The 24998-nt window shown below is 36.9% G+C and overlaps 1 protein-coding gene across 4 annotated transcripts in view; it reads left to right on the forward strand.

Annotated features, from left to right (window-relative positions):
- The window catches only part of HDAC9 (histone deacetylase 9), a 213972-nt gene that overhangs the window by 167576 nt on the left and 21398 nt on the right, over positions 1-24998 (forward strand). For all 4 annotated transcript variants that reach the window (XM_054385010.1, XM_054385012.1, XM_054385011.1 and 1 more), the window contains one exon: positions 22139-22272. In XM_054385010.1, the coding sequence (XP_054240985.1) occupies positions 22139-22272 (134 nt within the window). The remainder of the gene's footprint in view (positions 1-22138; positions 22273-24998) is intronic.

Consider the following 24998-nt stretch of genomic DNA (forward strand, 5'->3'; position numbering starts at 1 on the left):
TTAGCATTTTTAGCTTTGATCCCAGACAATTTTCTTAGTTGCTCTTGCGTTGCCCTTTTTTTTTTTTTTCTTTTTTTACCCAAGCATAGAAAATAAAACTTTTAAAAATAAGTTGAAATTACTATTGGCTCAAATAAAATCAATTATTAAAATAGGATATGTCACAGGTATGTTAATTACTTGTGGTTAGAGGGAAATGAGTGCTTACCCATGTGATTAAACTCAAAACATTAGTCCATGCCAGTAGTTTCTAAAAGTCACTGTTATGCAGTACCACACAGGATACTTGCACTTTCATTAATTGTTCAAACAGAGTATCAGTGCTACCAATTCTAGAAGTCAAAACCCACTGCTACAGACCTTAAAAATATTGTAAGAGTTATTATAATACTACCCAGATTGTTGTGGAGCTCCCAGAACACAATTCCTTCATTTTGTTATAAAATGGGATTCCATTGCAGTCTCCTGATTATAATAGCTGTAATGCAAACACTTTAATATCATGAAACCTGCAATCAACTGATGCAAGCTGCAAACACTGGCACATCTTTAGAAAACAATGGTTTTTTCTTATATTTTTTTGAAGTATTTTAATTACCTTTGTTTGTTGTTTTGAGGGGTTGTAGTGGTGGGTTATTTTAAGGAAATTGTTCTTGTTTATGCCAACTAATTGCCATAAAATTACTGGAAATGCAAGAATGTAAGCCCTAATCCCACAGGCTTTTACTCACTTCAAGCAGTCATGTTGACTGAGACCACTCCATCAACCTGATTTAAGATTTAGCAAAATAAGCAATGTTTGCAGGCACAGATCTTTCCATGCAAGTGTTAATATGGTACAGAAATACAGGCTAAAAACTCTTCCAAAGCATATTCACATGAGAAAGCTGTTGTTTAAATACTTCCCGAAGTTTTATAGAATTAACTTGGAAAGAAAAAGAAAACCAAATTTATTTGAAATGCATTGAGAAGGAATGAATTTACTTCAGATTTCTTCTTTTCTCCACATTATTATGATTCATATATGCTAAATCACAGAATTAGAAGATCAGAGAATGAATCTAGGAAGTTCTTCTTCTTTGGAAGAAGAAATTAAAGATAATTATGTAACCGAAACAACAAAATATTGCTAGTTAATTAAAAATTCTCTTCCTGGTTTCTGTTTATGATGGTAAAAGTCATAATAAATTGAGTATTTGATTCCTTTGATCCATAGCCTTACCCCTTTTCTTTATATTAATCTCTATGAAAAAGACTGATTCTCTAGCTATATGGTGACCAAAATCATCTTGGTATCTTGGTATCCATTTATCTGCAGTTTGGTTGTGATTGCTAGCTTCTAAAATTTTTTTTTTTTTTTACTTACTTACTTAGAATGGATTAGCAATCTCTGAAAAGCAAAGCAGGACAAAGCTATTCCATTTAATAGTGGAATGTATCCTTCAATAAAATGTCTGGGGTTTAAATAGGCTAGCTTCAAAATGAGTTTCCTCCTGCAATCATTTAACATTGGATATGAATTCAGTGATTGTGTTATTTTGAACGATGATCACTCAGGTATATTGCTACCTAATTCATGTTTTCATTTCTGATTGCAGTTTAGGCATATTGTGTATGTCACTCTGCACTTTTTTTCCTTTAAGCAATGTTAAGGATTTGCACAGAATAACTTACTATTTCTTTGCATAGTATTTTTATGCTTTCAAAAGAAATAATCAATTTTAAATTTATTGCTATGTATATATAAATATTATTTTAAAATTCTATATTTTCACAGGAATGTTTTATTTTGAGTATTTTCTTATTTTTTTAATTAGGCATTATTTTTAAAAATGGAAAAGTTAACAAGAATTTTTTTCATAGAAAAAAAGGTATTGACTAGTAACAAAAAAATCCCAATTGTTATTTATATCTATTTTATTTCTATTGAAATAGTCAGCATCTCTATTCTCAGATATGACTGTTGCAAAAAAATCTTTTATTTCAGTTGAAAGTTGTAGTTCCTTCCAAGTACAGGAAGCATTTTTTTAATGGTTCCTGCATTCAAGGAAAGTTTCCTAAATCAGAGGAACAGCTTTGCAGGAAAATCATGTTTGAATATGACTGCTCAGTCTACTAAAGAGATTTACCAGGAATTTCAAGAAATTTTGTGCAATCAGCTTTAAAACAATTTTATTTATGCCCAGTGTTTCCAAGCATCTTAGCACACAAGTAGAAGTGGTAAAGTGGAACTTAGGAGTGTTGAAACTTCAGAAGCCACAACAAAAAGGTGAAAAAGTAATTTTTCATTCACCCTAACAATTGAGTAAGCAAGCTTCTTAAAGCTTCATCAAGCCCTGGGAAAAACAGTAAGGCAAATCAATTGATCAGGTAGTAAGATGATACTTCAAAACTTGTAATTTAATTAACAAATATGATACATCAAAGGAGTTACTTAAAAAAACTGATGTTTATATGACATTGTGAACAAAACTGTATTTTTCTAATGGTGTTAACTGCATCAAGCACAGCTTTGTAGAATATACATGAAGACAGTGCATATGTTCTGAACCATATAATTTTTTGGCTTTGACCCTTTTTTTTTTTTCAGGGGGGAGAGGAGGGGGTTATGTGCATTCCCACACACAGTGCACACCTCTGGGAATTTCCCAGCATGCTTTTTGAGGAAAAACATTGAGGTCAAAATTGCTGAACAGAATTAGTAAACCAAGATCTTTAAGGGATATAGAAGAAAAGTAGTAGAGCTTCAGTCCTTCCACTTCCTTGAGATTCATCAGGGCTTTTTTCCATATCACACCACAAATTTTAACATTATCTAAACAGGTACTGGATTTTCATAATGTTTTAGGTTACTGATAGGGAATAGAAACGATTACTTTAAAAAACACTTAAGGGGGCCTGTGCAGTTTTAATAGCTGAAAAAAAATAGTGAAACAAAACACCAAACAGAATGTATTTGTCTTCTTTGAACTTGAGGCATCACATGGACATAAAGCTATGGAACTATCTGGTTAGTTATATGATTCTGGACTCTCAGCAGCACTTAGAGAAGATAAGTTTTTATGTAGTGCTTTCAATAAATAATTGGAAATTGAATCAGCCTGATCAAATTTAGCACTTTATCATGAACACAGTAAAGTTGGGAAAGAAGAGAAGAGAAGAGAAGAGAAGAGAAGAGAAGAGAAGAGAAGAGAAGAGAAGAGAAGAGAAGAGAAGAGAAGAGAAGAGAAGAGAAGAGAAGAGAAGAGAAGAGAAGAGAAGAGAAGAGAAGAGAAGAGAAGAGAAGAGAAGAGAAGAGAAGAGAAGAGGAGAAGAGAAGGAAAAAAAGGAAAAAAAGGAAAATAAAAAAGGACATAAATGTCTTCCATTTAGACCAAACCAGGTTTCCTTATTTTGCAGACTGCCTTTCATGGTTAAAAAAAGAAAGGAAAACTAAGAAGACACTGTTAATTTTCATTTTCTGTATGAAAAGTACAAAAAGACTTAGAGGTGATTGGTGTGATTTTTTATTGTGTTTCAAATATTCAAGGAAAAATTTATAATGGATTTTAATGGAAGTGATAAGCATTTAACAAGGGTTATGTTATAACCACTTTATTCATATAGCCACCTTTATCACTGTGTATTTTGACCATCAGAACTCGTTACACTTAAATGCAATATTTTTAAGAGAGAAAGTGGAAAATATCTTATATTCCAAGGTTGAACATATACTTCAAGCAGAAACTGAGAGGATGTATTTAATTGAGAAATTAGTCAGCACTGTCTAGATATATTTCATCTGAAAGACAATAGCAGTCTTTTGGCTTTGGCTGACTACTGACAGAATATCACAAACCAGATGTCAAACGTTATGTCTTGAATAACCTGTTTTTCTCTTCACAATCTGCCCATCCTTCTTGTCTTTGTGACTCAACTACCCAATTTAGTCCATTGGATAACACTGACATTGCTTGGTACTTGATTTTAGTTTATTTTTAAATTAAACCTCTAGTGAAAGACAGTGCATCTGGGAAATTTATTGCTTTGCTCTGAATGTTTCCTTAACTTCTAAGATAACTGATGCATTATTAGTAGACTCAGAAGAGCATAAAAATAAGAATACAGTCAAAAAAGTTCAGAAAAAAAGGCTTCTCACTACCACAGACAAATTCCCAGGTCTGTTTTTTCATTATGAGATCACTGTGTTACTTGACTGTACCTTCTGTGTTAGTTTCAGATCGATGACTTGTACCACTTACTACCTTTGGGAGATTGATCTGTGCAGATTTTACTCTTGGAGCGTGTCCCTAGAGGTTTGATTTTCATTTGCTTCAATTTATCTCTCTAAAAGAAGCAATCCTTCCACTCTTTTAAATGTCTCCTTTTTGAAGTGATATAGATGTTTATGGTGGCAGTGTTTAGAGATATGTCAACTGCTAATCTGATAGAAAGGGCTTGAGAGCAGCAAATTAATTCACAATGAAGGAGCTCGTTTTCCCATGTTGCAGCCTGGAAAATTGCAGGTGTGTGGATGGCAAGGCTGGATGTCAGACATCCAAACTGGAGCCATTCTTTTGCAGCTTAACTTCTAAAACACCTGGACAAATGGTCAAATTCCTTTTTTTTTCTGGGATATCTAAAAAGCCACCCTGGAAAATGCATACCACTTACCAAGTTTTTATCATGTTATTAGCAGAGAAGTGACAGTATATTCAAGGGAAAAGGAGAGGGGAATAAAGATGAGCTGAGTGCTGAGCTGAGCTGAAAAGAGCTGATGGATGTGTTTTAGCCAAAGGAAGCAAGATGCAAAGTAGATTGATAGGGCAAAAAATATTCTGAGTCAGAAGAAGTGTGAGGTATGATTATTAGAAGTAATGGAATAAATTTGGCATAGAAATCCTCTGTCTTCATGTAATTATTTTCAAAGTTTATGAATCTGGAAATATTCTACAAGGTATTCATAGATTAATAGACTTTAAAGGTAAAATTATTAGTAGTACGACCTGCTAATATGACATCTTCCATGTTACAAGTAGAATAACCATAATTTCTGTATAATTTCCATGATTTTTGTATGAAAATACCCCTGCTAGCTTGATATGATTATTATATCGATATGATTATTATAAATATATTTGATGCCATTATTATATTAAAAATATTTTATGTGCAATTTAATCATAGCTATAAAATGAATATACTAAAATGATTCTATGAGCATTAAACAAAACAAAATTTTGAAAGAAGGGCTCTGTAACCTAAAAAATCTTTAGCAAGAGTAATTTTTATTGAGGTAGTAACAAAAGCATCATCCATTTAATATAAATTTATTCGTCTTCACCTTAGAAGCTTCTCACTGAGCATACTGTGTTCACAGTGATAAAACAAGAAACAATGGGTTCAAAGTACAGCATAGAAGATTTCACCTCAACATGAGGAGAAACCTCTTTACAGTGAGGGTGACAGAGCACTGGAACAGGCTGCCCAGGGGGGTTGTGGAGTCTCCTTCTCTGGAGACTTTCCAAACCCACCTGGATGCATTCCTGTGTGGACTACCCTAAGTGATCCTGCTCTGGCAGGGGGGTTGGACCTGATGATCTCTTAAGATCCCTTCCAACCTCTGATATACTGTGATACTGTGATACTGTAATTCCAAAGCATGGCCTTGGTAGAGGAAAGCAAATTTTACCTCCTTTGATGTAAATAGTCTTTCAGAGCCATGGATGAGCTTCCCTTCTCTAAGTTTGTCTTTCTAACTCTGTCTTTCTAAACTTTATACACCTTAATAAGTCCGGATTTGCCTATGACAATCTACATAGACAGGTCTTTAATTACAAAGAGACCTTCATCCTTTCTGAAAATTGGTGCAACAGATCTTCCTAAGGAGATTTCTCTCTCCTCAGTGAGTAGAAACTAACCTAGAGGAGCAGCAGAGGCAAGGCTGCTAACTTTTCCTTCCTTTAAGGAAGGTAAACAGAGAATCTTGGTAACTGTTAAAAGAGTTTTTTTCCTATGCACCAGAATTCACTTAAAGATGTAGAAAGATCATGGATAAAATGTGAAGTTAAATTAACTAATAAACAATTTTTCTGCTAACAAAGACTGAGTTGCTAAAACTAATAATTAAAAGAAAAACAAAAAATCTGCAGAACCTTCTATGTTTGATTCAGTCAAAACTTTACACAAGTTCCTGTGGATTTTAAGAAAGGTCTTGTGGAACTCAGTGGTGTCTTTGCAATAAGTTTACACTAAACATCACCAGGAAAAGCTATTTTAACAGAAATCCAGTTGTCAACATTGGTGATGGGAGATTCCGTTGGTTCTGTTATGTTGCACCACCCATGAATGAGGTGGAATGTACAAGAACTTTCTCCTTGGATTCGTCTGTCACTCTTTCACTGCAGTATTTTAGCAAGGCTGCAGGGAAGAAACATATGGATATGAGATGGTGAAGGTAAGGGAGCAGATACAGTGACTGAGGAGGTCCCCAGTAAACTCCCAGTGCCTAGCTGTTAACCTTTCTGTAATGCCTCTGAAGGCAAACTCCCTTGTCAGCCCCTGCTTCTCCAGCTCCCTCAGCTACCATAAATGCCCTGCACATATCCTTCTACACGTAGACACTGGTACTGTAGAGATACTTATTTGGGTAGGCAGTTAAGAATTATGGGTTATTATAATTCACCATGGGGATGGTGAGACACTGGAACAGGTTGCCCAGGGAAGTGGTAGAAGCCCGATCCCTGGAGGATTTTAAGGCCTGGCTGGATGTGGCTCTGAGCAACCTGATCTAGTGTGAGGTGTCCCTGCCCATGGCAGGGGGGTTGGAACTAAATGATCCTTGAGGTCCCTTCCAACCCTAACAATTCTGTGATTATAATGTTCGGCTTCAAACATCTGGACACTTTCAGGACTTTGCTACATTCAATATGTTTTGAAGGTGGACTGCAATTAAAACTGATCTTAGCAGCACATGGTGTTGGTATCTTTAGATGACACTAGCATGCACTAACATTTTCCAGGCAGTGGAAGACCCTCAGGAAGAGAAACACTATAAAGCCTGTTGCGGTGTTTTTGTTGTTGCTTCAACAATTTAGTGCTTAAGCTGAAAGGGAGAGAGAATAACAAGAAAGAGCTAGCCACAGAACAAACAAATATGGCTTTGGCTTGTATTCATTACAACACATTGGACAAAAATGAACAACAGCAGCTATCAGCCTTTATGCACTTCCTTGGAAAATGCCAGTGTTGTGTAACTTGACCAAAAGGACCATGTGTACCACTCTGCATGCATGAGCCGTAAAGGGACTCCAGCAAACACTAGCAGGAAAAAAAAAATCATGAAGAGGTCCTTTTTACTTGGAATATTTGCTGCTTTCATCCAAAAAAATATTGTTTAGCATATAACTGCACATTTTCTACTCTTTCAGTTTTGAGAAGAGTTCAAATAAATTCATTTTGCTACTGAAAGCGAATGCTATTAGAAAGCACTGTTCAGGGACTTGGGGGGATAGGAAGGAGGAAAGAAAGGTCAACAGAGAAGAAAAGGCTTAGATGAATAAAGGTATGTCGGAGCAAAGCTTCCCATGAAACATAATTGAGAACAAAGATTTATTTTTTTAAACAAACATAAAAAACAATATATAAATGAAGATCACAAAAGCCCTGTTTTATGATTTTTTGGTGTTGTTTAATTTCTTTATATCTTTTTTTTTTTGCCATTGTTAAAAAACAGCCAAAACTTCAAAGGCAAGCTGCATGTGTTCTAAATCAGGACTTCAGTGCTGATGTATGACAGCACAAAAATTAAAACTAAATAAATGTGCTGTCTAAACTCCCATATTTCCCAAAAAGATTGCTTTAAAGGCTTAAAAAAATTAGAATTATTGCTTGATCTTACCTTACCAACCATAATGTTTTCAGCAGAGTAAATGACAAAATATTATATTAAAAAGAGAGAAAGAAAAAAGAGTATTGTCTGAAAATATCTGAACACCTGTATCTGGCTGTCTTGCAGTTTTGTCAGACAGGCAAGGGGGAAAAGAAATTTTGCAGTGATTTGTCTGATGGTGGGTATGGACTGGATAAATTCTCAGGTTATCCACTGTTTTCTGGAAGGTTTCTTGACAGTCAGGGTAAATGGATAAAAACAAGGCAGTATGTCTGTGAAAGAAAGAATAAAATTCTCGGTTTATCACATAAAAAAGGCTGAAGAGTGGACAGATTCTCATGAAAATTTGTTTTTTGCCTACTGGCAACATATTTCTTCTGGAAATATGAACTTCGTAAGAGGTCAAGTTCTTTATTCCAGTTAACGTCACTGTCTTTGGACATGATCTTGCTGTTTTCTCTCCTTAAGTGAAATGATGTGTCTGACTGAAGGTGTCTGACCACGGCACACCAGTTAAACCTGCTTGTGGAACTGGAGCCTTGGTGGCGTCCCTGTTCCTCTGGCCTTTACTTTTACAACAGCCATTTGCTGTTCTTCTACCAAGTCGTCTTGATTTGTATTGACTCATTTGTTTTATCAGGTTGCAAAAAGGGCAAGTGGCCCAGGCAAATAGGAATGCAAATGCTGTTCTTAGTAAACATTTCTTGACTTTTAAAACTCGTTCATCCCATCCCTGCTCATGTTTCTTTTTCATTTCCTATTAGGAAATAGTCACAGGCTCTAATATATGTTCTCATTTAAGTCTGAGGAGTGGTATTTCTTTGTAAAGATTCCTGGATATTTGTGTGATCAAGAGAACTGGTTACTTCCCAGTTATCACTTTGTCTTAATCAGTCCCTGTTCTGTTGTATATGAAGCTTCAATCACACATTAAGAGAGCAGATACTATAGGGTGTCATTTTATGAGCACTGAGAAAAAAATGGATAATTAAGGTTCAGAAGTCAAAGTAAGCAATGAGTGGGGAGCCTCTAAGCAGAACAAAACATTCAGCAAGCGTTAACAGATACCTTCGCAAACTACTTTATGAGCAGAACATTTGACAAATAGTGACATATATATTGTACATAGGAAGCATAGGGGTGCACTGTCTGGATCATTTCTTTGTAATTAATACTTTGAACAGTTCTAATAATCCATAAAAGATGGGCCATACTTACATATAGTATAAGGACAGGGAGATATGGGTCTCTGAATTGAAAGCCCAAATCCCTTAAACAGCCAGTGGAGCCTCCAGAGCCTGACTCAGGAGTACCAGATGTCTCCAGATCTGGCTAACTAAAAAAGCCTGTCAGCCTAGGAGAGATTTGAAGAATCTCTCAGGGTTAATTGCAGATTTTTTGATATTTACTAAGTGTTAAAGTTGCCTCTCCCACATATGGACTTCAGAGTTTGCCAAGATTCATCTTGGAACCAGTTATTTCGAGATTTTTAATGTGCACTACTGATGTAGATAACACATTTTTGGTTTTGGCAAATTTTCTAATAAAGGCTTTACAGTGCTTAATCAAGGAAAGGGTTTGTCACTGTTTCCACGGAGATGTCACCGAGAACACATGTTGGAAGTGATACGTCTGCTTTGCATATTGAACTTTTTGAAATGGGACCTGAAATTTTGTTTATAGTGAAAAGAAATATAAGGGTAATTGGAGTGGGAGCAAACAGAAGTTATATTTATGTTGTCTGTGTTTTCTCTTCTGCTTGCTTATTGGAGAAGTCCTCAGAATTTTTTGTTTGTAGCTGTCTTTTGATGGCAGACAAGGGAATATACTCAGGCTGGCAAGGTGTCATTACCTTTTGCTGTTACATTATTTGCTGTTCAATGAACTGCTAAAATTTGTCATTTCCCTTCTTCTTACATTCCTAATCAACATGCAAGCAGCACGTGGAAATAAATAAATCAATCAAAAATTTTAATCTGGATCCACTAAAAGTATCATCAAGAGACACCTTTCCAGAACAGGCTTTCCAGTTTGGTGCAAACTTCATCCAGCTGTTGTTCACTTTAGGCTCAGATGAAGCTGTTTACACACTCTTTTCTTTGGAAGGGTAAATCTAGAAACTGCATGCAAAAAGTGTGCACAAAGGAATGTTATTTAGGTTTTAAGGTCAATTGCTCTGAAGCTAGGCCATGGGAAATTTATGATTGCTTGCACAATGAAACCCTTTTGCATATACTTTAAGATAAGAGTTATTAATTAAAGAAACTTTTACTTTTCTGGACCCTTGCTTTTCTCAGGATAGAGAGAGCTGCATTCAGGTTGTGATTATAAATGAGCAATCAATGCTAACTTCAAAGTTTCTGCCTAAATCTAAAAAATAGATAAAATAAATGTTCCTTTACCCTTCTTCTGTATGTCAGCTTTTTTCCTGTTATCCTCTTTTCAATAGTGACAAGCTTAAACACCATGAGCTCTGTTGTTAAAAGTGGTTGATACAAAAATGGCACAGTGGAGTCCTAGGTTTCCTGTTTCTTGAATATTAATTTTAGATTAAATTGAAAAGTTATTATTTTCCCGTTTGTCCAATTTGTAGCCTCAATCAGCAGATCACTTAGGGTTGCAACTAGCCATGAGAAGCCAGAGCTAGCAATTCAGACAGAGGTCTGATTCAGATGTTAGATTGCATGCTCTGTGTAGCAGTCCCATAGAACAGAGAATGTGTTGAAACAAATCTCTCCTGAGCATTTCCAGACACAGTGAGGATGCAGGAAGACCCAGTACATCATGGACAAGAAGTAAAGACATCCTATGCTGGAAGGGTCACAAGGACTTTTCCTGCCTCTTTCTTGGTCAACTAAACCAGGATAGGATGAAAAACAATCCCATTTGTAAACAACACCCTCTGCCTGCAACCACACCCCTGCTCACACACACCTGTACCAGCCCTGCCAGTTCCACATGTTGGATTTCACACCTCTTGAACAGGTGACATCCAGGTTTTACTCTTGCTTTATAGAGATTTTATCTCTAAAGCAATGTGTTTTATTAATGTCTAGCACAACTAAAAATCATCTTCAGTTTGGAAATTACTTTTTTTCTTTACCTGCCTGCAAGCACATGTCCTCATACAGGTTTTTCACTCAGATCTGGGCATGCGTTCCTTGCAAGTGTTATAAGAAATGCATAGATTTACTGTCTGAGTTCACCGTGGGGATGAGGAAAAGAAAATTAAAGCTTTCTGCTTATGATCTGTTTGAAAAAGACTTCCAGGCCATCTTTGAGCTGTTTCAGGTTGGGCTAGGTGTATGCCAGGTCTCATCATCTTGAGATGGAGTCATGCATCACCTGGAAGGGAGACAGAAGCTGCTTTTTACACTGCCACTAAGTACAAAAAAGGTAGTTTGAGTTTATTTGTGATGATCCTTTAGAATAAGGCATAATCTGGTAAGAGATGTAAGTAGCTAAAAGGTTAGAAGGAGCAACTGCTATTGGCTCCTTGAGTCCAGATGAGTTTAGGAAACTGTTGTGCATTCACTGTAAAGTCTCTGTTCTGGTTGATAAGATGTGGATCTCAAAAAAAGTGTTTGAACTTTATTGTGGATTTCATTCAAAATTTCTACAGTTATTTTACTGTGGTTAAAAGAAGAGAAATATTTGCACTTATCTGGCTAAATTTTGCTCACTGTTCTAAAGATTCCCTTGCAGCTGTGGGATTGCTTCAGATGCTGTCTCTGTGACAGTGTGGTGGCATGTCTGAATAAGTGGCAAGTGAAGTGATGTGACTGCTCCCAGGGAGACCAGCTTATTTAAATGTCTTATTTACTTTGACTGTTATCACTAACAGTTCTGCCCACACATGTGAACATGTCACCTGAAGCACACTGTATTTTCAATCTAGTGCCAGCTGCCTGTGCTTAGGCCTTGTTTGAATTAGTAACTGGTCACTGAGGAATACATAGGTCACTGCAGACAAAATCTGAATTGTTTTCATGTTGATATAGCTGTAGGACTGCTTTACCTCTCTCTCTGTACATAAAGGATACAAAAATATCCCCCTGGTGAAGAAATGCTCTGCTTCCCTTTATAGAAACAAGATCATAAGCCTTTTCTGCTCTCTTTACTTTCTGACCATTCCTGATGGTTATATGAAAATGTAATTCCTTGACAATGTTTAGTTTCGTATTCGCATTCATTTTTGTCCTTGCTCATCCACTCGGTCATCCAATCATTTTGCTTACATATCTGTATTTTCTTTTAGTCACACGTGTATTTATTTGTCATCTTATTTAATAAGTCTCTTTTATTAATCCAACACACACTTATACTTTTCTCAATTCTTTGATATCTCATTTTTGTTTTCTTTCATTTTTCTATCTCATGTGTAAAAAATAGTAAATAATTAATTCCCTTTAACATATGGTCCCACTGTAAAATTTAGGTAAAAACAGTGGGAAGATCTTTGAATTTTGGTCCATGACCATTTGAAATCAGCTAAAATGAAGAATGACTAAAAAGCGTATCCTTCTTTGCTGGAGTGACCACTGTGTGCTCTTATGAATGGAGCTGTTCTGAGTTTGATATTTCTCCTTGTTGATCTTCTCTATTTACCTACAATGAGACAGACAAACATCTTTGTTGTCAGGGGCTTTCTAAGTAGGTTTCCTACAAAGTTCAGATATTTTTTGCCCAAGTTTTCAAATGCTGTGGCTCTTCAGCTTTGTGAGAAGGAAGAATAAATGCAATCCTGATGTTGCAGTTTGGTATATGTTGTTTGCTGTTCCTGGAGCCACTAGGGAGCTTTAAGCTCTGGCAGCAGGTTGTTTTACTTCTAGCTGTTAAAGCTCTGGAGGGAGAAACAGTAGCTGTTCTGGTAGTAGATTTTCAGTGTCTCCATTTAGAAAAGCTGTTTTCCCTTGAAGAAGAAACTACTAATGTTGCTCAAGAAATGGTATCTTAATACTGAATGAATTATTTTTGCCCTGCTATGAACTTCCCACTTTTAAGGAGAATGACTAAGATGACTGTGGTAATGCAGCTGCAACAACATCTGGAGTCCTCAAATTACCTTGACATTAGTTAGCTGGATTTAGGTCTGAGTATAGCACAGAAATGTCATTGTTTGTCTTGATGTTTCTATTGTTCTGTGAAGATCAGCAATTATTTGAGGTTTGCCAGCTTCCCTTAATACTGCTGTTGTGCTATGGTAACAGCAGGGATGGTGTTCATTTACTTATGGATCCTGCAGAATCAGATTGTTCCTGAGTGACTCTGTTTCTCAGACTGAGAAAATCCATGAGTGCTCAGTCACCTGAAGGCATTTTTCACCCAGGCCTTGTTATGATGGTTGTTTTGAGTTTCTCTAAGGTAGAAACCCACTGCAATTCCATGAGGGTTTCTGGAGCACTAGTTCTCAAGTAGCATTTATTGGGTCACCTCTTGACTGCAGAAGCTCACAGAAGGGCTCTTCCTGAGAGGTGTATGCCAAAAGACTGGAAAGACAAGGATATGATTTCATATTCTAAGAAGAGGTTCTATTCTCAGATGTGTTTCCAAGGGGAAGAATATCTGGGGAAACAAAGACGCCACTCCTATTCCAATTAACTTGTTGCAGACCCAGCAATCGAACCTGGCCCTAATGTCTACAAAATTGGGGGGGTGGGTGGAATTTACTTTCATTCTTTACAAAATTTACATATTTGTGATGAGGATGAGTCATATATCTTATTCTGGGGCAATAAAGTAAATAAATTAAAATGTATTTTACATATTCCCTCCTCCTGTGCATCAGAACAAAATGATGTCAGCCCATGCAATTCCTCACCACCTTTTCTTGTGCTCCCAGCAGGTCAAGGCTCTTGCAACCTCTGCTGTGTAATAACATGAGTGACAAGGTTCTGACATGTCTTCTCTATGGGGGGAGAAGGCCAAGTAGAGCCACCTATGTCATTCAAATGGTAGCTACACTTTCTTTTACTCTGTGGAGTTTTGCTCACTATTTCAAGGCATCTGTGTGTCCTTTTAATAGTACAAAAAGTGACAAAGGGACTGTTGTATGGGTTGAAATCACATCCTTACTTCTTACAGGGTTTTGTAGTAGAACAGCGTAATTGAAAGTTGCTCCATGTATTTTACTTGCAAATTGCAATTAATCAGAAGACTGTAAGGAGTCCAACACCAAGGCCAGTTTCAGTACCATTTCCTTTAGTGAGTTTTACACATTACCTTTACAATAAGTGGTGACAGGCAGTGCATTTCTGGGTGATTATAGCATATGTCAGGTGGGGTTAATGGGCACAAGGCCAGAGGGAAAGTGAGTAACTACGTGAGATGTACAGTAATCCCTTAGAAATGCATTGCCTTATTCCCTCCTGATACTATAAAAGGATGTTTATGAAACAACGTGATGCAAATCATGAGAGGCACAAGGCCTCTGATACTAATATTGAATTCACCAGGAAATTGGATGCCAAATTTATTAGGAAATAGAATATTTACCTCAAGTCTATCCAATTACAGGAATTGTATCTCTGTCCTTAGTCTTGGAACGATGAATGGTCCACATCTGGAGGCCAGGTCTTTAGATAACAATGTATGCTGATTAACACTAGCTAAGGAACTAGCCTTAATTTAATGTGATGTGTTGATGTGGCAGGGTCAATAAATGACTGCAAATAAAGTGAGAGCTTTAATTTGTAGTCTCTGAGAAACCATATATGTTGGAAAGATCATTTAGTCCACACTGCTTTTCTTGGCAAAATCTTATAGACCATCTTCAGAAAATGGCAGTCAGTTCTCAGCTTCTGAGTGATGGCCTTTGAATCAGATCCTTTGTGTTAGTCTCTTGGGTGAGTTCAAAATTAACTGATTTGGCTTTACATCAGTTCAAAAAAGAAATAAGCCTAGATCTTCACATCAGATTGATGTCAGTCGTAACTCAGTGCCCACATTTCAGCTACACCCTTTTATAACAGCAGAAACTTTGCCCCATATATTTTAGGCAGTAGCATTATAATAAACTTCTCCAAACTTAATGAAGCTTACAGATTTATTTGGGTGGTCAATAGTATTATCTGATTTTCATTCCAGTGTGGATTAGAAACAAATTCTTCATACTTTGAATTATTTTTTTTCTTAATCAGATGTGGTGTTTTCTAACCAACCCTTTATAGAGTCTAGATTCATATTTGTAACACCAGATGTATATATTGTATATCAGTTTAAATCAGGTGACTTAATCAGATTTGGAAGAAGTTATCATGATAACAGTACTGCCACTTGCACTATCAGATTGGCAGATTTCATAATATGTGGACAGACAGAATTTCAGTAGATTATTATTAGTCTGATTAGAGATTTATTACTAGTCTGATTAGAGTATCTCCACACAATCTCTTTAGAAGGATTTTTAATCTCCAAGGTGGAAAAAAACCCAACCAAACACACATAAAACCAAAACAAAACAGAAAAACCCCAAACCACCAAAACACTCCCCCCCCCCCAAAAAAAAAAAAACAACAAAACAACAAAACAACAAAACAACAAAAGAGAAGAAAGAAAAGAAATCCTCTCAAACCTCATGGAGAATCCCCTCACCACCCAGATGACGCAGCACCCTTTTTTCCAGAGGTCTGAATCCAAGACTCTAAAATGTCACCTTGCTGTTTGCAGTTCTACATTTCCTCTCTTGGCTTCTGCTTTCTAATGCAGACCAGCTAACATGTTCCTGAATAAAACATTGAAGAACTCCGTGGGACAGATAATCACACTTCCTGGCCAGCTTTACTTAGTAGAGGATTTACTAAATGGGCAGCAAAATAAAACAGAGGGGGAAGATGGCAGAACAGCTGAGAAATTATTACTTGGGACAGATGAGAGTTGAAGAGAAGGTGAGGAAACCTAGAAGAAAGCAAGGCATGAAGATAGTAAGAACAGGGCTAAAATCATTCAGACAGTTTTGGGAGTATCCAAAGATTCCTGCTTTGATTCTGGCAGCTGGAATCTGTGGTAGGATATTTCTGAATCCACACAGCAGCACTGTAACAGCTCTAAAAATGTCATCAATATTTTGTACATTGCTATGACCTGTCCTGGAGGATGCAGAATTTCTCCTTGATAATGCAGGTTACAAAGGAAATCCCTTCCCTTTTTTTTCAGTATGAACTAGTTGGGAGACCGTTTGGGGCCCCTTCTTTCTCCATGTGTTTTCTTTGAGGAACTTTTTGTCAGGTGGTCAGTGCTGCCATTGTGTGGTGAAGGTGTACAAGTTCCTCCTTTCCAGAGGACTAAGCAAATGCAGTGAGCTATCTAATTTGCTTGGCTACACACATATCTCAAGAGAGCTGAAGATGCTGAGATCATCCCATTTAGCATTGTCAAGGTGGCCTTTTCTTGTAGTGTATGAAGTGGCTTTCAAAGAGGTACCCTTAAGTATGTACTTAATAAAGATTTAATAAGTTATGTCTAATGTAACAGCTGAGAAGCAGCTAATTGTGAAAAATACGTTACTGTAGAACTAACAGGCATGCAGTAATAACATCTATTATATAAATTGTTAATCCAAAGGAAAAAAAAAAAGTGATCCTGAGACCATTGGTATTTATTTAACATACAATTACTGTCTAATTTAATCTAAATTAAATGCCTGCTTGAGACATGTAATTTGAAGTGTTACTGAGCTTCCTTCTCCAGTATTAAAAGCAAAAAAATCTGCAGGACAGACCTCTTACCATTTAAATTCAGGCACCTCAACACTAACATTCATAATTTCAACCCTTTGGAAAATGTCTTCATAAAAAGTATTTGCCATTAAAATCTCCCTTTCCCTTCACTCAGGGACACATCCAAACAACTGAGTCAAACATCTGACTTAATCCAAACACAATTTTGACTGAGTGAGAGGTCTTGAATTAATACCTGAGAAGAAAATAGGTTCACTTCTAGAACACAAGCTTTGCAAACTGTTCATGCTCCTGCCAGTGCTGGAAGGGTAAATTATCATTTGACTCCTGTATGGACATATTTATTTAGGACACGTAGCCTGGTGACTCAGGAAGTTATGTAAAAACTGACCCAGTTAATTTTAGATGCTATTGTTGGAGGAATATCAATGAAAATTAATCAAATAGTCATGAAGGAACCACAAGGAAGGAGTGCAGAACACTGGTGGGTAGACTTTTGGCACCAAGCGTTGCAACAATTTTAATGTGAGGAAAACACATTCTCAAGTAAATTAGAGAGTAATGGCACGATTAAATGGCAAATAATAGTTAAATACATGCTTGGAGGTCCAGGACAGAGACTGTGGAGTTTTTGTTTTTTTGCATGTATTCCTCTCCAGGCTGCTCCAAGTAGCCAGAGGAGCTCACCAGAACGCTGCCTGTAATTTAGGGTTGGATCGTAGCTTTTAAGACACTGCAGCTCAAAGCACTGTTGGGGCCCTGCTGCTGTGGCTGAGGAGGCTGAGGCTTTCTCCATGACTCCCTAGCTTCGCCAGCCATTCAGCTGTCGACGTGTCCTTGTTCCTCCAGCAGCCGCTTCCCCTGACCAAAAGCCAGCGCCATAGCTCAGCCCAGCCTGCTGACACCCGAGAAATGGCTGAGCGGGAGACATCTGCTCTCCTTATGCACAGTGGGGGAGAGGGAAGGATCCTGCCTTCTGCTGAGGCAGGTTTAGTCCCACTATCTGGGTGTTTGTACATTTGCTGGCAAACAAACTGAGTTGCATGTAGGACTTCACGCAAACGAGGAGTGCTGTGGTGCTGGCTGGGAGTGTACCCTGCCCATATGGTTCATTTCTGTCTGCTGAGAAGAGGATGTGAAAAGAATAACATTCACAAGTTGTCTTCATTCTCAAATGTCTCTTTCCCAAAATGGGAGTCCATTGGAAGAGAACTGGCCGTTGTTAAGAGGTGTTTTACCTCTCTGTTTGCCGCTTTCCATTTCAGGTTGTGAGAGTGAGGATATCTCAAAAACAAAACCAGAAAACTGAAATAACTCTGATTCTCTTTTTGTAGGAATTAATATTTTTTTTTCTTGCTTTTCAGTAAGTCCAGGTAGCATATAGTTGCTCCAGTGACTTTGGTCAAATGAGGCTGAAGCCTCTCCTATCTTGTTCCTTGCTATTTGGCAGAACTAGAAGGAATGCATGGGGAGCTTCTCTGTTAGAAAAGAAAAACAAAAACAATCATAACAAAACAAAACAAACAAACAAAAACCCAAATTAAAAACAAACAACCAAACAAAACACCCCAGGGTTGTTACTGGGACATCAATAAAAGCTGCTTGACTTGCTTAGATGGTAATATAAGTGGTCAGCACACTGTGTCCTTCAACAACAGCCTGGGAACTTGCTCATTAATATAATACAGTGTTAATTTTGGCCCTTTCTGCCTTCCCACAAGAGAATATTTTCTTACATAAGGCTGAATATTGTATCTCCTCTAAATAGCACTGCAGGCAAGGAAAGGATATAATTAAGAAGTACATATTATATTTTTGTTTAAAAGTTTAGATTTTAACTTCAAAGGTCAGAAAATAGCAGCTCACACACTGCACATTTCTCCAATACATAACATGGTTTATAAAGACTCCAGTTCTGATCTAGTCTTCTTTGCTTAGATGTACAACTCTACAACCCAGTTGGTTTTTTTTGTTTGGTTTTGGGTTTTTTTTGGGGGGGTGGGGGGGTTTGCTTGTTTCTTTGCTTTTTTGTTTTTGTTCTGTTTTTTGTCAGGGAAATGTAAGCCATTTGGTGAGCAGGATTTTCAGAACTACTTGGTAGTGTTTTAATCTTGTTTTGCTAATTTAAGTTTTATCATTGCCTTTAATGGGATCATAGCAAACAAATATTAAGTGCTTTGCAAATTCTACCATGGATGTCTGAATGTTGGATCTGTGAAGGAAACAGGTACTTTTAACATTTACATTACAGAAATTATAAAAATAATAGTTGGCACAAAAACATGCTCACAATTTCCTGGCACACTGCATGAACCTAATTTAAAAAAAAATGTTGCTACTTCTCTGAAGTACAAATTCTTGTAGCACATTTGCAAGAAGATTTGAGAAACACCCCTGTATGTATATAATCTTTTCTTACTGACTGAACTGATTGGATGTTTAAGTGCTTTTTCTTTTACATATTATTAATATTTGGCATTTTTTACTCATGTTTATGGACCTAAATAATCACGGATGCTGCCAAGGCCATTTCAGGCCCAGATTAATAGGTACTTGCCATTGAGTGAGGCACTCAGGCTCTATATGGGCCAAAGGCACCTGCAGCTTCAAAGAAGCAATGCCAATTTAAGGCTGGACTGAATACCAGGCATTGATGTCTTAATATTACTTTCCATTGTATAACTGAACTTTTTCTCTTTCTATAAATGCCACTAACCTATAACTGTTATACTCCAATGTGGAAGCACACAGCTATAGAATATGGCAAGTCCAAACTGAAAATGTCTTTTAAAGCCAGCATCACAGCTGGCACCTTTTTTAGCAGACACAGTAGAAGGGACAAGAACTGCTGCTGATTTCCAGAAATTCATGTGAGTCATAAGATCCAGGATTCAAAATGCTTGTTTGATTTCTTTCTTTCCTTAGAGCTGGTCAATGGGGCATCACATATATGCTTGATCTCCTTATATCGGTGGAGTTGACTGATTCTTTTTATGGTGCTTGTTACTATTTTCTTCTTGTTTTTCTTAATTACTTGGCATGAACTACAGCCCATCTTAAAACCATTACTTGACTGGGATTCCTTTCTTTCCATTTTGTTCCTTCTGCACCCTAGGGGATTTCCTTGAGGAAGCTAATGTCTTTCCTAGGTTGTTGCAGTGACAGAGGATCCAAGTTTCTTTGTTAAGAATTTCCAAACTCATTCGGTCAGTGTTGGTTCCGTTGGCTAACATTATTTCGTCCCTTTTAGCAAGTCACCTTTACTTTCTTTGGATAATTACACTGAAGAAAATCCCCCACCGTGTTGATTTGGTTTGGCAACACCTTGTTACTGTGATCTCTGTTGGAAAAGATGCTTTCTGTATGGCTCGTTGCATCCTGACTCAGACGGGGATGATTATTATAGCATTGATACTAGGAAAAGCATTAGGAAACTAAGCAGACAAACTAACGTTGTAACAGTGTCTGCAACTTACATTACATATGACTACCTAAAAGGAGGAAAAGGCATTGCAAGAATCTTTACATTTATTGCTACACATTACTCAGAAAATTACGATGTGGTAGCAGCGATGTTCGCAGTCATACCAAATGTGCAGGGGAAGATGGCAGAGCTTCCCCTTCTTCACAGAACCTGTATAACACAGGAGAGAGAATGTTGTCTTAGAAGTGCATTTGGATTTCTCACAGACCCAAAGGGTGAGATGTGGGGAATCTGTGCCTGTTCATTCTTCTTCATTTCCTTTAAATGCTGTATGTATGACTCACCTTACGCTGTTGGCACTCTCTTCTTATGAATCCTGAGATCACATGTGTAACATGCAGACAGAAATAAATCCCGTAGGTAAAAGAAAGTAGAAATTGGCTAAAGATCAAAGGTTATCCTCATTCCACTCCTTCCTTCACTTTTATTATCCTGTCTAAATTTGGTCTTTTGTAGAGAGGATTGGGTGAGTAGGGTTTTTTTTCATGAGGAAAGGTTGAGCTTAAATGAGAGTTTAAGGTTTTATTTGTTTTTCAATCCTGTATGTAATTTGAACTACAGTGTAGTTACTTTGCTAGAATCAAGACTCCATTTCTTAGAGGGTACAAAAGATCATGAAAGGCCTTAAGGAAACAATATTTCACCTCTAACATTCTGTGATCATCTATAGATTAAATGTCAGGTAGACAGGTTTGGGTTTGATGAATTTTTTATTGTTGTCTGCACAGCTAAACAAAGTCTGGCATTATTAAAGCTCTGAAAATACCTGGGCATGTGCTTAACGAAGTCCTAAGGTGTAAGCAAAGCTAATTGTGAGATTGCTTCTTTGCCAGATCAAGCCTTAAGTCTTTCTTCTGGAAAATGCATGTAGAGAATATGCTTGCAATTATTGTACTTTTTATTTTTTTTTTGTGACCTTCTTCACTGGAACATTAAAAAAAAAAAAAAAGATGTTGATTTTTCTGTCTTTATAGAGCCCCAGGCTTTAGCAGGTACCTTCTAAATGCTTTATTTAAGGCTAAGAAATACACTGGAATGTGTAGTGATGACCAGCAGTAGAGCAACTAGAAAGGCACAAGTGGAAAAGTTAAGAATGAAATGCATTGAGTATTTAACTTCAACAGTTTCAAAGCTTTACTAATCATTACTCACTTAAAGGAGATCAATCAAAACCAATAGCTGTCCTAGGAAACTACCACAAAAGTGCTCTTCCAATTTACAATTATTCATGACCTTTTTTTTTTTTTCTTTTTGTCATTAAAAATGAAATAAATTACTTTTACTTGAATCACAGATGAAAACTTTGCGCTAATGTTTATGTGGTTATAGATTACCACATAAAATGAAGTACCATCATTTTTGGCCTTAGTACAGAATTGATGAGAACATTGTTGGGCAAGAGTGAGCAATACTGGTACTGTGAAACTGTCACAGTTTCAACTGCTAGCAAAACCCTGAATCAAAATAAGTGAATCAAAATAAGTGATCTAGTTGTTAGTGCTGCTTCCAAAAACACTTCAAAATGGAGCTAAGAGGTAATGTGTGTTTCCACTGTTTTTTAGCCCATGCTTGTATATTATGCTCAAAATCTAATACAAACAAAAATACAAAGGGAGGAAGAATACAGCTATAAATCAAAAGTGAATTGAATTTAATTTGAAAAATACAGTTCTTTTTAATTGTAGCATCACAGTTGAACTACAAATATTATTTGTCCTACCGATGCCATAAGTGACCAGGGTTATGTCAGATCTCCCTAAGTCACATAGGTATACATTGCAGTGATGTGCAAAGAGGAAGAGAATCCAGGGTGATAATGGTTGATGATGGTAAGAAGAGAAACAAGCTCCTGCTTCAACTATTCTGCCGCTAGTAGGGATCAGCATGAAGGACATTATCTCACATCTGCCTCATAGAAAATTGCATATACCTAACTCCAAGGCATCTGGTGTGGGGTATAGTCAGAAACAGGATGCTTGTCTAAATATATCCCATGCTCCCTGTGCAATATCCGTGAGCTTTCTGCGTTCTGATGCAGCAGATGTGAAGTATGCCTGTAATATCTGTTCTGCTTTAATTATTTGCACTACTGTATTTGAATCCTAGGTTTTGGCCACCTAACCAAGGAATTGCTGAAGCTAGCGGACGGCCGTGTTGTGCTGGCACTGGAGGGAGGACATGACCTTACTGCCATCTGTGATGCATCTGAAGCCTGTATAAACGCCCTTTTAGGAAATGAGGTAAAACACAAATCATAATAGGTGGAGAGAGAATGATCCAAGGCTGCTGAAATTCCTATCTTTGTTTTTCTTTTGGTAACAATGGCATCAGTCATTTGCTCGTTTGGTATAAAAACATGCGGTTCGAACAGGTCTTAGAAATGAGCAGACTTGACATCACTGTAGTCATTGGTATGCATATCATCGATCAGGATCAGACTTTCCAGCCAAATATCATGGAGGAAAAAATGGCTTTTGCAAACTGTCTACTGATCTTAGGAACTGGATGTTGCAAGGAGGTAGTTTTTTTCTACACCATTTTGACGCTTCAGATGGAATGTGGAAGAAATTATTTCAGAGACATTTGAAAATTCACAACATTAATAAAAATGTGTCTGAGATTTGGGAAAAAATATAGATGAAGATTAAAGTCTGTATGTGATTCAAATGGAGTGTTCAAGATTTGTCAAACACAGTATATATTATTTAAAAACATTTGAGAGTGGACTATTGGACTAAATAAATGTGAGTACATACTATTTATGTACACAGACACATAATATACATTCATATTAGTGAAAGGTGTTCTGTTGTTCACTAGAAAATTCCTTTTCTCCTATAAATATGGTAAGAAGGAAAATAAGCTTGCTGAAGTAATTTATGAAAGAACAAAAAGCCAAAATTACCCAAAGTAATTTATGAAAGAACAAAAACCTTTACCATAAACTGCGAATTTTTTCAAATTGTGTTATAAAGTTCAGTGTGATACTTGTTTTTCCCCCAGGGGAAGTGGTAATAGCTATGTAATCACTTCAATGAAATGTGTTATTCCCAAATTGCATGCAAGTCTGTTCATTCCCTTACATCTCAAGACTTCATACCTGTGTAAATAATGTGAAGTAATGTGTCTTCTGGTGGACAGTGGATAGAATGATTTTCTAAATGTTCATTTAAACCTTCACTTTTCATCTTTATGCCCCAATTAAAAAAAAAAATTTTTACATTATACATGCACTGAATGAAGTGATAACTTTCTCAAAAAAATTCTCAGAAATTTAAAGAAGCAGATATGTCCACAAAATTAATTTAAACAACAATTTTGTTTGATTTTATCTCCTAGCACCTTTGACAAGTCCCATCAGGAGTGTTCACCAGTGGGAGGACATGCACTGCTGAAAAAGATGCTCAGCTCAGTGAAGCATTTGACAGTCTTAGTGAATGCAGGGTTGCCTTCCCCTTCAGCTGCCATTCCTGGGCACTCATTGATATTTCCTGTCATCATCTTCCCTGTGGTAGTATCTTATGGCATCAGTGGCTTTTCATAGCCTTTCTAAACCCGTTCCCTGAAATTTGCACCCTTGTGGGACTAAAGCAAATGGTACAATGCTGATGACATGATGTGTCTTCCTCTGTGTAGATGCCTGGTTCCTCTGTCCAGTTATGACCATTTGGTGGTGCTACCTATTTATGAAAACTGTCTTGTTAACAATGCATCACACCCAGCTACTCTTTCTGCTGTCACTGGCAACTGGTTATCTGACAAAATATGCTGATTGTGAGAAAATGAATGAGAGAAGTGTGTTGAAACAGAGAGTTTCTTCCTTTTCATCTTAGAGTAACAAGCAATCAGGAAATTAAATAAATTGTGAGTCCATCTGTTTGCAGGACATAACAAAAGCAAATTTCAGAAGAGACAAAAACTCAGGAACTAAGAATGAAGACAAACATAACCATGCAGCCATTTTTAATCCATTTGTAAGAGAACCATGATCATTAATAACTTGGAACATCTCATGCAATAGGTCTTACTCTCATTATCTTCAGGAATACACATTGAGTGGTCTGCTGCAGCAAAATTTTGAAGAGCTTATGTGCTGTGGCTGCTAAGAAGAAAATAGTGCTCCAGAGGGGATGTTGTTACTAACAGTACCATAAGAAATTGGTGTTTGCTTAAAAGAGTAAATAAAGGTGTTGCCAGAGAGAAGACACTAATGAGGAGTTCAGATACCTAGTTAGCAGTTACAAAACAGTACATCTGTTGACATCTAGAGCTTTATGGCAATCTACACCACATGGCCCATAGCATGTAGATTGCTTGATTTCAGCATAATATTCATGAACTTGCACAGCAAACTCCAAGTGTGTTCCTGCCAAGGACAAAAAGAAATATTTTCCTTCAAACACCCTATTATTGTAATGTGAGGATGGATTCTTCCTTGAATGAAATTCTTTGCAGGTGATTAATAGGATAATTATAATTCATTATCTGCCCTACACTTTTACAAATAGTATTTAGTGCAACCCCAGCATAAAAACACTGGCAAGATGAACAGTTTTTAAACACTACACATGTAATTGAACTCAAATTAGAAAGGTTGAGAAAGGCCTTTGTAAGGTACTCTGCAGTTTGTCAAATGTATTTATTCATGTGCTGAGGATTAGAATTCATAAACATTTTGCAAGGTCTTTTGAAAACTTTTTCTTTTCTTTTGTTGTTTTTGGCCAGGAGTTGTCAATACAGACATTCACTGCTTCGTGTGTTCTATTACCAACAGAATAACATTTTTTAAAAAGAGTGATTGTGAAGCTAGCCACAACTTCCAGCTTCCATGGAGAGCTGGTTTCATATGTTGAGGTAACATCAAACTTACAAGTGCAAAATGCTTTCTTTTCTTAATTTGTCTCGAACACCAAGAAAGAAAACAGGCTAACATCCAAAATAGATATATTGTACTCTTATTTATATG

Source organism: Indicator indicator, chromosome 11, assembly GCF_027791375.1.
Source record: "Indicator indicator isolate 239-I01 chromosome 11, UM_Iind_1.1, whole genome shotgun sequence".
NCBI lineage: Eukaryota > Metazoa > Chordata > Aves > Piciformes > Indicatoridae > Indicator > Indicator indicator.